The sequence below is a fragment of the Pseudonaja textilis genome, chromosome 2 (assembly GCF_049901715.1).
Source record: "Pseudonaja textilis isolate UNSWEBS1 chromosome 2, rPseTex1.2, whole genome shotgun sequence".
Taxonomy (NCBI): domain Eukaryota; kingdom Metazoa; phylum Chordata; class Lepidosauria; order Squamata; family Elapidae; genus Pseudonaja; species Pseudonaja textilis.
In genome coordinates this window covers 103,806,307-103,823,914 of record NC_141991.1, presented here as the reverse complement: position 1 = coordinate 103,823,914, position 17,608 = coordinate 103,806,307, and the positions used below count along the sequence as shown (strand labels likewise).

General features: G+C 36.8%; 1 protein-coding gene and 1 long non-coding RNA gene across 3 annotated transcripts in view; one reads left to right on the top strand and one right to left on the bottom strand.

Annotated features, from left to right (window-relative positions):
• MYOCD (myocardin) overlaps window positions 1-17,608 on the bottom strand; it is a 49,076-nt gene that overhangs the window by 24,500 nt on the left and 6,968 nt on the right. For both annotated transcript variants that reach the window (XM_087922958.1, XM_026702120.2), the window contains exons 2-6: window positions 14,416-14,481; window positions 9,171-9,226; window positions 6,813-6,888; window positions 4,541-4,702; window positions 744-919 (exon numbers count right to left, since the gene is read on the bottom strand). In XM_087922958.1, coding sequence (XP_087779084.1) covers window positions 744-919; window positions 4,541-4,702; window positions 6,813-6,888; window positions 9,171-9,226; window positions 14,416-14,481 — 536 coding nt within the window. The remainder of the gene's footprint in view (window positions 1-743; window positions 920-4,540; window positions 4,703-6,812; window positions 6,889-9,170; window positions 9,227-14,415; window positions 14,482-17,608) is intronic.
• LOC148126983 (uncharacterized) lies at window positions 1,260-15,758 on the top strand. Its single transcript, XR_015741352.1, has 5 exons — window positions 1,260-1,422; window positions 3,425-3,632; window positions 4,562-4,709; window positions 7,576-11,562; window positions 12,377-15,758. It is a non-coding gene; the product is annotated as an uncharacterized LOC148126983 (long non-coding RNA).

The following is a 17,608-nucleotide window of genomic DNA, read 5'->3' as shown; positions in this document are numbered from 1 at the left end:
AGAGACAGGAAACCGAGGGAAGCTAATGACCATGCCTCTTCTACGCTGTGGTTCTTACCATATGACAAACCAGTCATCCCAGGGCTCTGTCATCACAGAGAAAGGGAAAATGAGATCAATCTAGACTCATTATGCTGTCAAATCTTAGAACATTCCATGTCAACAGCACTACTGCAGTGTACAAAGCTGTCTACAGATTGGGTCAAACAATTCCAGGCTCATTTTTTTATTAAGCTAGATATGATCCAGTTATTTTTCTCAAATTTGGAAAGAATGCCAATCATTTTCAAAGCTATATTTGGGCCCTAGAATATTTGTTAAAATGTATCTGCCCATCTTCTAGACAACAGCAAAAGTCCTTTGTTGGTTGGACTTTGGGTTGGACTCCCCATTCTAGAGTCCAGTGTGGAGGCCTAGAGGTGGAGCTCTTGCCTCATCAGGAGGCTTTGAGTTCAATCCTAAAACCGCTGGGGCCAAAGATTCTCACAAGCAATGACTTTATTTAAAGAGATCTGATATATTCTTGAGGTACACTTCAAAACAGATTCTAAGCTATGAAGTCTCTCTAAGTCAAAGGTTAACTATTACTGAATCTTCAAGCCTCAATTTCTCAAACAGACACCCCCCTTTTTTTTGCTTTCACACAATCTAAGAGCAACATTCCTGATTTTTTTAAAAATAATAATCTGTTGTTATTTAATAGGAGATGAGACTTGAAACAGCTGCACCAAATAGTATTTTACCTGAGTTGTCTCAGACACTGAAGGAAATGCTGCTTCAGGTATTTTGATTCTTGCTGCCAATTCTGTAGACCCTTGAGAGTCCTCACTTTTAACTTGCTCTGGGGACATCCCATCATTGCTGCTATCTTCTTCAAAAGCAAAGGCATCTGAAGATTTAGGGAAGTTTCCTTGGGTACCTAAGCAGATAGATGAGCTCAGTAATAGGTTATAATGACTTTGTTGTGAAGGGTAATAGTTATCCAATGAATTTGCAAGAAAAAGTGCAACTGGGAAATGTTCATACTTGGCATTAAGTATATATAGCATCATCAGAGACCCCTCATTATTTGGGGGGGAAGGATGTTTCATTTTAACATTAAAATGAGGACCACAAAACTATGAATAACAAAAACTTGAGTCTACAGGAACTGAGGCATTAGGTTCCACAGCCTTTAGTTGCCATTTTCCCGCTATACAACATTTCTTGTCATGTCTTTCCAGTGATATACCTCTTGGCAGATCTGACTGCGTTAGATTGTGGGTAAGAAAGACGTGGGAAGCTCACCTCTTCAACTTCTCTTTATTTGTTCTTACAGAACTGAGAACTGCAGCTGCAGCAGCTCCTTTTACAGCAGAGCTGTCCGCAGCTTCAACCAGTGACAGTTGTTTAAATTCCCACTCCCGTTCACCAACCAATCAGGTGAGTATGCTAATATCTAACAGACTGAGTCTATTTTTTTTTGCAAGGCTCCACATCAGTGGTGGGATTCAATCTTTTTTTACTACCAGTTCTGTGGGCTTGGCAGGGGAAGAATACTGTAAAATCTCCAGTCAGAGGTGATATTTGCTGGTTCTCCAAACTACTCAAAATTTCCACTACCGGTTCTCCAGAACTGGTCAGAACCTACTGAATACCACCTCTGCTCCACATGACTTCTCAAGTAAGTTGGCCTTCTTCTTTAGATAACTTACTTGACTGATAATGGAAGAAGTAGCTACAGTTGTCTCCTGTGACTTGCACAGGCTTTTCTGCTATGTACAATCCTTGTGATCTCAGTGAAGGGGCTTCTTGATGACACTGCTAGACATGAGTACTCACTGAATACTTCACTGATGAAAGGCCCATCCAACAAGATTACAAAAGAGCCATTGCACAGCTCACAGCAAACTCTAGTGGTCATGTGGTACAAAACTATGATAATTTGCACCAACTCAATGAAAGAGAATGCAGAGAAAACAGTGTGCATCATATGATGCAACTGAGGCATTGCCACCATCAGCTGAGTATATCACTGCAAAGAAGAAGAGGTCTGTTGCCACAGGAAATCCATATGAGGCCTCACAACTAGAGGTGGTATTCAGCAGGTTCTGACCAATTCTGGAGAACCTGAAGTGGAAATTTTGAGTAGTTTGGAGAACCAGCAAATGCCATCTCTGACTGGAGATTTTGCAATATCCTTCCCCTACCATGCCCACCAAGCCACGCCCACAGAACCGGTAGTAAAAAAATTTGAATCCCACCACTGCTCACAACCAGGCTGATCCATCAAAATCTACAGTAACTAGGAAGTACACTGCCCAGATGATCTACTTGAATCTATAAAATGTTTTTACCATACATGTAAATTTGATGTATCAAAGAGGGCCATGGTGGCACAGTGGTTAGAATGCAATACTGCAGGCTATTTCTGTTGACTGCCATCTGCCAGCAGTTTGGCACTTTGATTCGCACCAGCTCAAGGTTGATTCAGCCTTCCATCCTTCCGAGGTTGGTAAAATAAGGACCCAAATTATTAGAGGCAATATGCTATAAATTGCTTAGAGAGGGCTGTGAAGCACTGTGAAGTGATATATAAATCTAAGTGCTATTGCTATATAAATTTTAAAAACAGCATGTATTACAAGAATGTGTGCAAAATGATCGACCATAACAAAAAACAAGATCAAAACTACATATAGGATGATTATGCACGTCCATATCCTGATCTCTATTTAACAATCATTGATAAGCAAAGCTGCAATAGCAAAGGCTTATCTAACTATAGACCAGTAATAAAACAAATCAAAATATAAATAAGCAATTCCCCCACTCCCAAGAAAATTCCAAGAACCTCAAAATAAAGCAATGGTCAATCCATGATGGTATTCAGTTGGTGAAAACTATCACTATAATTTGATAAAATAGAGATTGAGCTTCATAATTGCAAGAGAATATTTATTTCAGAAAAATGCTCTGATCTGGCTGTAAAACTCAGTGTATATTTCATCATCACATATATACAGATGAAATTGTGCTGAATACACAAGTTATAAAAGATTGCTGGAATTTATATCAAGTGATATTTTTTAGCAGATCTTGTATGTATATGTTCAAGATATTTCTTAAAGTAATAAGGGCCATTATTTTCTATTCTGGGTTTTTAAAATATATTTTTGATTGTAATAGAGATATTATAATGTACAATTTGTATACAATTTGTTTCAATGTAAGTTGCTAAACCACTCTCATCAGTAACAGTTCCTGTACAATTTTTCTGGGCCAAAAGCTACACTGAACCTTGAAATCTGATACTGGATCAGCACCGCAAAAATGGCGTATCAAGGACAAAAGCTAAATCTGATATCATTTAATTTATATTTCAACTTAACGGAAATAAAATACAATTATTCTGTGATCATGTCATTAATTTCTTCTTTTGTAGAAGAAGAGATTGGACCAACATTTATCTTGAATGGTATAAGGTCCCTTGCACGAACAAGGGGTTGGACTGGAAGATTTCCAAGAATTCTTCCAACTCTGTTATTCTGTATTGAAAATTACAATATGGAAAGGAAAGATAACAGATAAAGTGTACAGACAGGATCTGCAGTATCATCTACCTCTGGAATAGCTGTGGATAGTCACTGAAGGTGAGTCAAGACAGGATTTCACCACGAGTTCAACACAAATTGGGTTCAACATAATGAACGTTTGGAAGTTTCTGCCAACCATACTCATTAGATTCAGATCCTTATTTTTATTCCAATATTTCACAGTTCTGAAGAGTGCAACTGCTATCTATTCTTTCAAATTATTCCTCTCCTGTCAGTTTGTTTCCTAAAAATAGATAGAAGTGCTGGCAAAACATAGTTTGATTCTGGGAGAGAAAACATATTCAAAGGAAGTCCCCAAGACTGTGTTGCCCAATCTCTGCTCGACAAACATCAAAATTCTAAAATGCCCCCCTTTTGTTTAAATGTTGCAGAGTTTCCTTAGTGGAACACAATAAGGAGACTTTTTTGCATTGTGCATTTTGCTTCCTCAAGATTCAGTATGACTCCTGCCAGATGCTGCTTCTCTGCCATTCAGCAGACTGGAGGAGTTCTGGAAAGTGTTCCCGTGCAATATCCCGTCATCTAGCAGGCAAAAGCGCTTGACCCTTGGCTTCTACTGATAAGTAAAGTGCTGGGAAAGACAGGCTCTATCACAAAGCCCCCGAAAAGCTGGAAGACAGTGGAAGAAAAGAAGATTCCTTCTATGCCCTGTAATCTTTGCAGGGCCGAGTCTGGCTTTGATCAAGTGCCTTCCTGCTTAGCTAGCAAAGAGATATGTTGGATGTGGAGGGGACATGCCAATAAGGAATAAACCTTATAAATACTTAAATTCTGGTTGCTCATCAACATGCATCCATGTTCCTTCAGAGGAATCACTCAAAAGGTAACCCCATAGGAGTTTCGTCATTATAGTGGAATGTGCTTTCCTCCTCTGGTGTGCTGGGTACAAAAATGTACCTGAACCATTACCTATTTAAACCTGAACAGGTACCTATTAAAATTACCTTTGATGGCCTCTTTCACAGCTGAATCAACAGGAATGATATTCTTCTCCACCAGCTCCAGAGGTCCTGGTCTAAGAGCAATTTTTTCATTTAGATTGTCCGCAAGACGGGCTCGTTTTAGTTTCATCTGACTAGCTTGAATGGATTCTTCTGCAGTTGAATCTGTCAAGTAAGTAGTGAAAATTATCAAGTCTTGTACTAAATGGCTTTTTCTTTTCCTGCTTAGAAAAAACTCAACAAGCACAGCATAATATACATCATGTCAGAACAGTTTCTTTAAAGAAAAAAATGCTGGTCCCTTAACATGGGTGCAATTGTAACAAAAACCATTTAACCAGAACCCCTTTGGTTTCACATTGTAATAGAATGGAATGGAATGGAATGAAGTGGAGCAGAGCAGAGCAGAGCAGAGCGGAGCGGAGCGGAGTGGAACAGAACAGAACAGAACAGAACAGAATAGAATTCTTTATTGGCCAAGTGTGATTGGACACACAAGAAATTTATCTTGGTGCATATGCTCTCAGTGATCATACAAGCAATAAGTGATAAATAATTATCGTAAAAATACATTCATCATAAATCATAAGATACAATACTTAGTGATAGTCATAGGATATTAAATAAGCAATTAACCTAAATCATACTAGGACAGTAAGTAAGCAATATAAATTGTTTTTTTTTAAATAAACTTTATTATTCTTTTACTTCTTTTTTTAAAAAAATTATAATATTTACCATACTGTGGCATCTATCTTATACATATTTATCTCTTGTGCATATTTACATTTATATACATTGTTATACGACTATATACATTTATCTATAGATTGTTTGTCTTAAGTTCCCTTATTTTCTATCTGTCTAGATTCCAGCCAATTGTACCACATATCCCAAATTTTATAGTAATCAGACTCTTCTTTATCTTTTAACATTAGGGTCAATTTGTTTATTTCAGCACAATCCATGATTTTTTGAATGACCAATTCATCGGCGGGAATATTGTGTTTCCAACATTGTGCATACGATATTCTAGCTACCATTAATATATGTAATACAATATACATACATATATACATACATGCATACATACATACATAAATACATACATACATGTTTCTTTTTGAATATTCCTAACATAAATAACTCCAGATCCATTTCTATTTGTTCTTTAACAATTTGTTGTAACCATTGTTTTATTTTAACCCAACATCTTTAAACCTCTGGGCAGGACCACCACATGTGATAGAGTTGTAAATTGTAAAGATACAAGCAACAAAGTTATAATAATAAGAAGATAAGGAGACAGGTAATCAGAAGATTGAGAATTATAGAGTGCCTATTGTATATTATATATAATATGCATTCTATTCTTCTGGATTCTTCTTCTTCTATAATGCATTCTATTATTCTTCTCATCTTTCCTATTACCTATCTCCTTAACTCCTCATGACTATAACTTTGTAGAATACATATTATATATAATGCAATGCAATGCAATGCTATGCTACATTATATTCCATTCCATTATATTATAATAAGGTGGTGTGTTTGTAGTTTATTGTGATATGTCAACAAGACCAGTCAGTAAATCATAACTTACTTTTGGAAAGGAAATCATGATTTCAAACTATGGCTACTGATTGGCTCATTGATTGTTACTACCTATTAGAAATATTCACACTATCATAAAGATTTATTCAACTGCATGGTTTATTTGCTTTATTCTTGGCTTGTTCAACAAAGCATGACTAAAATAAACTCTAGCAAGGATGACAAAAAAGCATAGCCAGCTAGTCATATGAAGCAAAAATAATTAGATTGTCTACATTAGATAATAGGTTGCTAACGTCACAGAATCACAGAATGTAGCAATTGGAAAGGACTTTCTTTCAGGGTTGGTTTATTGTACCAAAAATATTACCTGTATGGTTTCCACCTAATATTCTTCTCCATTCATGTGAGCATTTCCCACAATACTGCCCCTATCTCAATAGACTAGGAATCATTATGGGTGAGTTCTGAGTGTAAATAGACTAGAGTTAATGGCCATTATGTATATCATATATGGATAAAATCCTTTATATGTTCCAATTTTTTTAAAAAAACATATCTCCTAAGCTAAAAGAGAAATGCAAATCTTTTGGCCTAGTGAATAAAAGGTACCATCTATAGGTATATGGCACATAGTTGTAGAAGTATTAAGACTTAATTTACTTATTAAATGATGGGTTTTTTTTTTTTTTACAATAGAGAGCAACTCAGGCAGTCTTACCTTGAACAATGTGCATATCAAGCAGTTCAGAATGCTGAGGTCTGTTTCGGATCTTGTGCTTAAAATAATCTTCAGTCTGTAGAACATAAGAGCAGAGATTGTTACCTCACTAACTTAACTTAAGGTATTAGGTATTTTTCTATAATGAGGAAACTATACTATTTTAGCAGACACTCTTTATTTTGTTCTACACTTAAAACATGATCTGCTTACAACAATTTCTAATCTGGATACCAAACTTTTATTAGTTAGATTTGGATCTGCTAAAAATCTCCATTAATATCTCTTAGAACACAAATTACTGATAGCTGACACAATGGACTGATGACATGAAACGGCAATTTAGAACATGTATTAAATTCAAAACAGTTCAGCTGTTCTAGTAACATAGACTGCAACTGCCTACAGCATATACTTGGACTAAAGCAAATTCCCTGACTTCATTTAAATAAATTTGAGGTGCTTTTTTTGTCCATGCAACCACTGCTGCATTTGTTTAAATTAATGTAATTAATATAATGTTGGCTCTGGAGATTCTCAGTCATCGAAACTAATGTTGTTTCAGGTCATGTGTGAAAAAAAGGTTCATACAGACCTCCCTTCAAACAACCATTCTCTAGCTACCTAAGAAATATACTAGTGTAAATTTCTCATTCAGTACTTTCAATAAAGGTTAAGAATGCATCTGTAAGTCTATTTTGGCTTTCTGAAAGGATCCAGTTTGGGTCTTTTGACTCATGTAATCCTTTTCTTCTTCTTCTAGGCAACCAGCCAGTTGAAGCTTTTGAAGAGACAGTGAGATATTAACCTATGTCTGAACATACACAACACTTCAAAGATACTTCAAACTGCTTGAAGTATCCCAAGCACATTATTTTTTCACAATGGGCTACAGATCCTTCTTTACATTAGCCATGGATTTTTGCAAGACACCCATTTAAAATAATGTAATATCCCCCATCATCCTTTTGGCATCATTTTGAAAGTAGTGGATATATTTCTCCAGAACTGGTAAAATGGAGCCAATCATTTGGCTGACTCTGGAGTTTGATCTGACTGGCTGAAGGTTAACTCAAACTTCCAATCTTCTGAGGTCAGTAAAACGAAGACCCAGATTGTTGAGTCATCCAGATCAAACTCAATAGTATACCTACCATACTACATTCTAATCACCAGAGCTCTTTGTACTTATAGCCACCATAACACAGCATATGTGTTATTTCTCTGTTCATGGGACAATAGGATCTGGTTAATAGATGACTGGGTCTCATGCAGACAGGGGACCCAAATGATTGTCTCTCCATAGTGTTTTACAGCACTCTCTAGATGGTTTACAATGACAGCATATTAAACCTACAGTCACAAACAAACAAAACTTTTTCCAGTGGGATCATAATTCTTCTTTTTTTAAAAAAGGCCTAGTTGGTCTAGATCTCTTAAAAAGAATCTGTTCCATGCTGACAAAAACCTCCATGTTATTGTATTATATCTGCAAAGAGAAATGGAATCTTGTTTGAACAAAAGAATTGTTTCTATCAGGTATATCACAAACAGTATGGAGGGAATATCATCCTGTTGTTATTGTTGGAGGACAGGTGATTCTTTGGTCTTTGAAAATAGGAGAACCTATACTAGTTGGGAATGAGAGGGCAAGCTGAATCATCAGTAAGCACAGGAAATCCTTCACCCAATGTACATGAGAGAAACTTTTGTTCCAAATAATTTATTTGCAAGTGGGCAGTGAGCAAAATTATTAGAATCCCAACTCTGCTGCAGTACTGATGTTTCTATGATCAGTTACTGAACAAATCAATCTCTTTTCATAATAGGAATCTGGTTTAACCAATGAGCATCTGTGTAGTAAGATAAATGTGAGAATATATTGCAATTTTTCTGACATTGGCTCTCCCATTTTGGCTTGTCCACTAGCTTTGATTTAAATGCCTAATCTCACTGCAAGGACCATTTACAACAAGGCACAGAGAGCATCAGTGATCACCAGCCCAAAGGAACTTTACACTATCATAAGAACTGAAGAGCAATGTGATACGTGGCAAGCATAGGGATCAAGATTTCCTTCTGGGATTTCCCCACATCCCCCGTGGCTTGCATGATCAAGTGCAGCTAACTTGAATACACTTTCCAGCTTACAAATATTTATTTTCATATGTCTATGTACCAATCCTAAACTGAACATCTCATCAATGTGTTCAGCATAATTGTCTTCTTTGAGACATGTCATTAAGCATTTTTTTCTTCAGCCACAGCTTCGCAGAGGGATTTTCTGAGTCATAAAAAGATCATTATCCAGAGTGATGCCATCTCTATCTACCCACTCAAATGCCTACCCAATGTTACCTTGGTTCTCTCCAAGCTCTTCTTTTGCTCATGGAAGGAAGAAGGGCTTTTCAGTGCTGCCAACAGAAACAAACAGAAGCCCAGTGAGTCCAACATGTATAGGGGGTACATTCAGCTTCACATTCTTCATAAATAACAATAATAGTCACAAAAGTAACACTAATATCTGCAATCTTATAGAAATCACTTGTCTTTATCATAGATCGTGTGGTGGCATGAAAAATGGTGGAGGGTGGAGCTGAGCAAAGAGACAGATGTCATCTAAACAGGAAACCCTTTCGTGGTGGTTACTGTATCTTGGTGTGAGGCAGGCTAACACAAAAGCACAGCTTATCCAGGATCTGGGCATTTTCTCTGAAAAAGTCTAAGAGATGCATTCATAATCTTGCACAGTAATTCTAAATACCGTTATGCGAGGTCATGCTTCTCAGATTGTGGTGGAGAATTCAGCATGATCAGTCAGAGAAGATCTAGCTGTAAACTGGACTTCCAATGAATGTCTCTCTTTAGCAACATTTGAGCTATATTTTATCACCTGGTATCAGCACTTAAAGAATCAATAAAAGGAAACTATGTTCTCCCTCTCCCCATTTTATTTCATCTTTGTTTCAGTTTTAGAAGGTTACTACAGTTATCCACTAAATTCTAATTTTCCCAGTTGTGTTTCTTTTATGAACCATTTTAGATTATGTATTACAGCAGGCAGCTTAAAAACCATTTTAAAAAGCCAACAACAAAATATATAGGAAAAAATGCCAAATTATTATGCTGGGTTTTTATCTTGCATGGCCTCTTGGGACCATCAAGTTGCCCAAAGTCAATGGAAAAAGACAGATTTGTGCAATGTTCTTTTGAAAACATTTTGTGTGCCAGCAGTGAACAGCAACTACATATTTATTCAGGAGAAGAGACAGGGAAATTGTAGTGCGTGAGGCAAAAACTGCTTCCTCAATTTTCCCAGTATTGAGTATCCAATCATTTTCTCTTCTCTGCAGGTCCTTCACATGGAATCCAATGCCAATTATGCTATAATGTAGGGTGTTTTTTTCAACTTTGGCAACTTTAAAATGTAAAATTCCCCCCTGCTGGCTGGGGAATTCTAGGTGTTAAAGTCCATACATCTTGAAGTTGCCAAGGTTGAAAAACTATAGTATGCTATAGTATGAAATAACCCTAATGCTACTGTAAGTCACTTGGAATGTTGGAATAAACAGAAAAGTGGAGTATAAATTCAACAATATATTTTGAAAATAAATTCATTGCTGGCAAGGGCACTTCAAAATTATCTGTTTTTCTATCTCCCATCTTTTTTGATTTTTCATAACATAAAATGTTTTGCTTGCTTCTTGATTCCCCCACCTCCCAACTCTTGCTTGTAATTCTTCTTGCATGTCCTGTAGTTTAGGAAAAATGAGCAGGGGTGAAATTGACCATTGTTAACAGGCAATAAGCCAACTCTAATTGTCTGTTTGCTTCCAAACAGGCTACAGTAAAAACAAAAAGTTCCCTTCTGTTTTGCATGGAACCAGCCAGTATATTTTGGGGTTTGTGTGTGTTTTCTTCATAGTTTTTTTTAATTTGCAAAGAACTCTGGGATGATTAAGATCCCATTTAACTTAACCAGGCAGACAAGCCAGCATGCAGAGTTTCACTCCTTGTATTCCTCCCCCACCACCCGGATCCTCGTTTGTGCTGGGAAAGGAACAACACCAAAATGGACGTTTACACAAACGGTGAGACGGAGAGAGGCCTTGTGCAATTGCAAGTGCCTGAATATAAGGTTTAATCAGCAGGGAGCTCGTTTTATGTCAGATATGACACTTATCCTTAATCTAGTCATCTCAATGGAGACAGAGAAAATGAGGAAAAAGAGAGAGAGAGAGAGAGATTGAGATAGAAATATTTCCCCATTTTCATTTTTTTAAAAAAAAATCATTTCAAAATGAGAAACTAGAAGACAGGGATCTTCTTTTGCAGAATCTTAAACTTGACAAACTGTAATTTATTTAGTAGAAGTTAAATAAATGCTGATCAAGTGGTCCAATCTGGCTCTTTGAAGCATCGGTTAATTTTTCATAAGGAAATCTTTCTACCCCATAAACTTGTTTTTTGGAACTGTTTTTCATCAAGTGGGAGGCTGCCCTGTATTTTAAGAGGCTTAGTGCAGATCCGTTGGCACATACGTCTTGACTGACTTCAATCTCATTCTTGGGGCCATTTCTAAGCCTTGCCATTCATTTCTGTTTATTATAGGTTAAAGACAAGGGTTAAAGAGTAAAGCTTCCTACTGTCCAAAGCTATACAAAAGTTCCTAGAGGTTTATTTCAGTAATTGAAGTGGGGCCCAGGATCCAAAAAGAAAGTTTACAGACAAAATTCAGGTCCCTGTTTTAGTAAGTGTCAAATTATTGTTTGTTTTCTTTGTACAATTTGATAAGTTCAGTCAAGCTGTGCAATGAGAAAAATCAAAGATGATACTTTTTTAATTTCACAAGCATGGTGTTTTTTTTTTTACTTTTGTTCAATATAAAAAAAGAGAGTAAAAACTGCCTTTAACTAACGATTTATCCAACCTTCACGTGCCAGTTATGGCTTCTCTGCTTCAAATGAAATTTGTTGTCAGAGAAGTGAATCATTTTGCACTGATGTATTGGACAAGCTGATTTATTAATTATCCCCTAGATTTAAGAGGGCCCAGGATATATGCATCCAATATACACTCAAAACATAAACAGCAGCTCCAACAAAAACTAAACAAATAAGAAAAAGAGTGAAATAAAAAATATCATAGAACATCTTCTAATACCATAATTAGCAGTTGAAAAAAGATTTGTGAGAAAAGGCAGAACCAGTTGTAAAATTGATCAGTGCCAACTTCACTGATCTAAAAACTCCTTCCTCTGTTGAAATGCTTTAGAAGGAATATGCCTGTCTAGAAGTATGATGTGAATTAAGGAGGTGATGGAAATGATTTGAAGAATAGAATTTAGGAAAATATATTTTTAAAAATATACTCAACCAATGAATCAAATAACAACACTAATTAAATTGTCTACAGTTATGAGTTTTGCCTGTGTAACATGTTGCAAGGAATATAGAGAGAAAAGTCACAGAGAAAACAGAGCCTTTATATAAAGTAAATACTGACAGAAAACGAGGAAGAAGGCTGAATATTATGGCTGATACTTTTGGTTTTCCTCTATGTAGATTTTCCAGGAATCTCCTGTCCAAATTCATACTACTTAGCACCCATCTTATTGCCTCAGCAGCTATTTCCAACCATTTTTGGTCACCATTTCCCTGCCTATTCTATGGAAATCATCACTGAATGAAGAAGTGGATAATCAGATTAAAAGGCAATTGACATCACTTGCCATAATATATGATTACTATTTAAAATGGAGTACTGTAAAGGTTGTTTGAGATTTTTCCTTATCTACCTTTTTTTTTTTGCAGAAAAAACAAACAAACTGGCCAAACACATGTGGCATAAATCCATTTATCTCATATATGGCTAGCTGAATCTAACAAAACCCATGCCTTTTTTCATAGCTGCGTGCCTATCTGCTTTTATAAAACCTAGGTGAATAAATATATTGCTCTTCAGTGGATGTGAAGAATACTGTCAAGCTCTGTCTTCTAGAAGAAGATACATTTTGGATTATGAAAGACAGGGAGATCAAGGTTGATCCCTCAGTATAGTGAACATCTGGGAGGTGGTACTGATCTGTTTCCCTGAGAGCATAAACTACAACTATTATTCTTGCTTCTAGTTCCCCATCACTTTCTTCCTCCTTCTCTTTGTGACCAAAAATGCCTTTCAGGAGGTAAACTAGAACTTTTATGGTGTGTCAGAGCATCCTTTGACAGTTGGCAAACACCAATGACACCTCATTTTTGTAGAACACGCCAGCTTGCCCTGATAGTAGGATAGGAATAAAACTGTCAAGAACTTTGGGCCACGCATTACATAAACAGTTTGTGAGGATCCACTCAGAAGTGATTACATGCTGTACCTGTCCTACAGATGCTGAAATGCCCTATGAAACTGCAAAGCTGCTGCATGCGCCGTTTGCAGGGAGGTGACAGATGATCCATGCCAAATACATAGAACCGTTGGCAAGTTGTGACTCAAGAGGAAAGCAATAGCAGAGCTAACAACCACATGCTAAACCCAAAGGATTTTGCAGAAATGGTGTGTGTAGCTAAGAGTTAGGGTGATCCAGCAGATAGAGTGTTTGGGCTGGGAGACCTGGATTCAGATCCTAATTTGACCATGGACTCACTGGGTGGCCTTGGGCAAGGTGTTATCTCTCTCAGTCTCAGTTTCCCCATCTGCAAAAAATTGGAATAATCATGACCTAATGACCTACCTTAGAGGGGTTGTTTTGCAAGGCATCCCAAACCTGGCAACAAATTAATACAATCTAGTCTACCGCAAATGTAACCACCCCCCACTGATCCCAGGACTCTTTAGAATTCTTAGAAAAGTACAAGTTAAAGTTTTATACCTTATTTTAATTATCAGGGCAGCAATAGCTCTTGGCAATTAAAAAAAATTCCAAGCACTATTTACAGGGAAGTGCTTTCTACTTGCTCATCATCTCAGCAGAAAATAGAAGTACGAGAAAAAAGATCTTTCGGCAGGATCCAATCTAGATCGATCACTGGGACCAGAAGTTTTATCTTCTGAGCTTTTGGATTCATGCAGGAGCCCATCGTCAGAGAGTTTCTGTGTTCTGGGTTGTTCTGTGCATTGATGGCTGGCTATTGGGCTGTTGATAGACAGCCACCAACACCCCAATCTATACCCAAGAAGTTACACAACAGCCACCATACAAATACCACACAGAGAATAGCCCAAAGCAAAACAGAGAAGTTCCCTGAGGATGGTATCCAGCATTTGGTAGGCAAAACCTCTGGTCCTGGTGACCAACTCAGACTGGATTCTGCAACATTATTCTGGCACGAGCCTTTGTTTATGAAAGATCTTTCTATATAGTGCTTTTTTTTTAACCCTCCCCTGAGAAAAAAAATTGATTCCTGCAAAGGGACTGCATAGTACTTAAGGCTGGAGATGCTGAAACAGTGCACCTGTAGAGGCTGCTCTGAATCAGCAATTATCTTAATGAAATGGCCCAGGGATTGGGCTGGGAGGGCAGGGGAATGGTGGAAGGGACAGGGCAGACATCAACCAAGTCTGCCTGGATACAGTATAGGTAGGGAAAACAAAACAACGTACTTACGTGGCATGATGCCTTGGCTGGCAAGCTGCTCTCGGCTTCTTCGCTGCTGTAACCGCAACTGTAAAACTAGGAGAGAGCGCACCTTTCAGACGTGAACTCTAAGTTCTGCCCAAATAACTGCAAACCTTTCATTTGTTTGGGGTTTCCATTCTATAACTACAAAGTAAGGGTTCTGGGCTTGATCACACGCAAGAAAGAATTGCCCTCATTCCAACAGCTTGGCCTATTATTGAAATGCTTTTTTTTTAATTCTCTGAAACTAAGCCAATTAACCTGAGGTTTGGTCAAAGGATCCTTTCTCCACCTCCTTCCCCTTTCACTCCCATATGCAAAGGCTGGCAATTTTATAACACAGCGGCAAGACTGCGGCTATAACAAATGTGGCTAGGCTGATGAAAATTTTAAGCTTTCGTTATTACGCCATTTTAATAATTTTATAATGCTTCCATTTTGATTCATAGAGCTCCCTTTCATGTTAGTTAGGGATGAAAAAACAAAATATTTTCACAAATTTACAAGAGAAAAGTATGACAGCTGCAAAATTAAATTTCTTCCCTTATGGAATATATGGCCAAACAGATTCTTGATGTTCTGTTGACCTATAAGAAGCAGCAGAAAATACCGAAAAGGAACGGGATAACTTTGATCTGTAAGAATGAAGAATGACAAGAGAATGCAAGCAATAACTATTCTTTCTCTGACAAAGCATGAATGGGACTTACTAGACTGAAATTCTAACTAGATCAAATTAAATTGAGAGATAACATAAGGTGTTGCGCATGTATCTTATTTAGAAATCAGTAAGTTTTATTCCTGTGTGAGTGAGATTGCAGCCTTAAGCTACTACTGAAGGATGCTATGAAAAGGAGTAATCTTCTTTGCATTTTTTGTTTTTAGGCTTTAGAAAAGAAATAATGGTTGTAGCTAAAACTTAGAGGCAATCTAGAAAGGTATGGGCAATCTTACAGAGAAGGCCTGCCTGTTAACTATAAATAATTGAATAATCTTGAAACTTCTTAAATTTATTAAATCCAATTTGTTCTTCCTTTCATTTGTGAGTAAAGTATATTTATAGGGCCTGCAAACACTATTCTTTCTTTCATTTCCACTCACCTAACATAACCAGGTACACCTAACATAACCTTATCTAACATAACATAACCTTATCTTGAAGGACAAAAGCTGAACACCGTCACCTTAGCTTACATTGTCTTTCTAAAATCCATTTGGGTCTTTAATAATTATCAAGGTTCAAATTCCAAATCACTAGATTTGTTTCCAAATTGAAAATCAAGTTCAATGGCATTTTGGACTTCTGACATTTTAAAAATTAGGGGAAATGAAAGCTGCAGACCAAAGAGAATGTTAAGTAAAAAATTCATATTATGTCTGCTACAGGAAGATTATGTTTATTATTATGATTGTGATTATTATTATTATTGTGATGATGATGATGAAGATGACTATTATTATTATTATTATTGTTGTTGTTGTTATTATTATTATTATTATTGTTGTTGTTGTTGTTGTTGTTGTTATATCTTTAGTGAGATTCACAGCCTTTAGGGCTGGTTGGTAGCTCAACAGCTTGAGTCCTAACCAAGGACCTAGGAACTGTTCAGGTAGCATCGGAGGATATAAGTTTTCCAAATCATGGCAGAACTGTTAAGGGAATGGAGATTTGTCTCCTTGACAGGGACTAGTTCTTATTTGGATGGAACTGAGGGGAAAAATATCTTGCCATTTCCACAAATAATCTCCAAGAAATGAATCCTGGAGACAAATAGCTTCCTTGGGGCACCAGCACCCTCTTGAAAAGCTCTCATGATTTGTTTATGCCTGCTCAGGCTTACCACTGCAGAGGGATTAAAACATCTGTTTGCATGCTGCTTTAATCAGGACTAGACAAGGAACTTGCCCACTTCAGAGATGTCATTTCAGCAGAAGAACATGGGAGGAAAGAGATAGAGAGTTGGGGGAGGCAGCCGCCAAAGACCTGGGCATTCAGAAAGCGTGGCCTGTTTCATATGGTCTTAGGAATCAGATGCAAAGCTTTGACACCACGAAAACTTAACCGCACATACGCCAAAAATACTCCCCATTTACAGCAAAGCTCAAAAGCTCCAATCCTGGAAAAAAAAATTAGACGAGTTTCTGCAGCCCTATAATTTATCTGCATTCTTTAATTTAAATGGTGTGAATGCTTGATCTGCATCTTCAGCACATATGTATGGGAGAGAAAGGGAGTCATTCCGAGAAGTTTCAGAGGAATTTTCTTCCCCATAGGAGTCCAGAAAATTACAACCACAGAGATTCAGAATGTCTCAAACATTTTGTTCTCTTTTTTCATAAAAAGAGTTGCTATATAGCCATATACAATTACTAATTTTCAAGGCAGAATATTAATTATTTCCTAATTAATATGCTAGTATTTATTTATTTATTCATTATGATGTCCTTGTGATAAAAATTGGATCTTGTTTGAAAGATTTCTTTATTCTTTACCTTTCAATTATTACAGCATAAACAAGGACAATGATGTTTCAACTAATTATGAGCTAATTGAATGTCTAAATACTCATAGGTTATGAAAATCAACACCAAAATGTTCATACACAAGTCCAAATTGAAGCCACTTTGTCTTGTGTATATCAGAATAATACAGTTGGTATTATGAATATTTTTTTAAAAAAAATCTGTGAATGTGAGATAAAATTCACGGTGAATCACTGCAAAAAAATTTGACTTATTTCTATTCTTTACGATTCCACTAATGAATGAATTTGCTGAGAAACTGTACGATCATTTCATTTAATTTTAGAGATACTTTATCTCTATAATGATGGTTTGAACAAAGACTGAGCTAATTTGCCATCATCATTGGTTAGTTACAGAACCAGTAGATGAAACATGAAATATGAAAAACTATTTAGCTAGAACAATGAAAAAGATATGCCATCAATCTATCCTATATTTATAACACATAAGCTCTCCATGGAAGTTAACATAACTCTACAAATACACAGATACAGGCAATTTGCCAAAAAGCCTACATAGCCCAAGACATCCTTCTGTCCCAGTAAGATAGAAGATGGCACTCCCTCTTTTGAGCGCATTCAAAAATTGGCTAGACTGGCAGTTGTACCTTGGAGTCTCCTCCCTGCCTTTAAGGGCAGCAGAGCAGCCAGGAAGG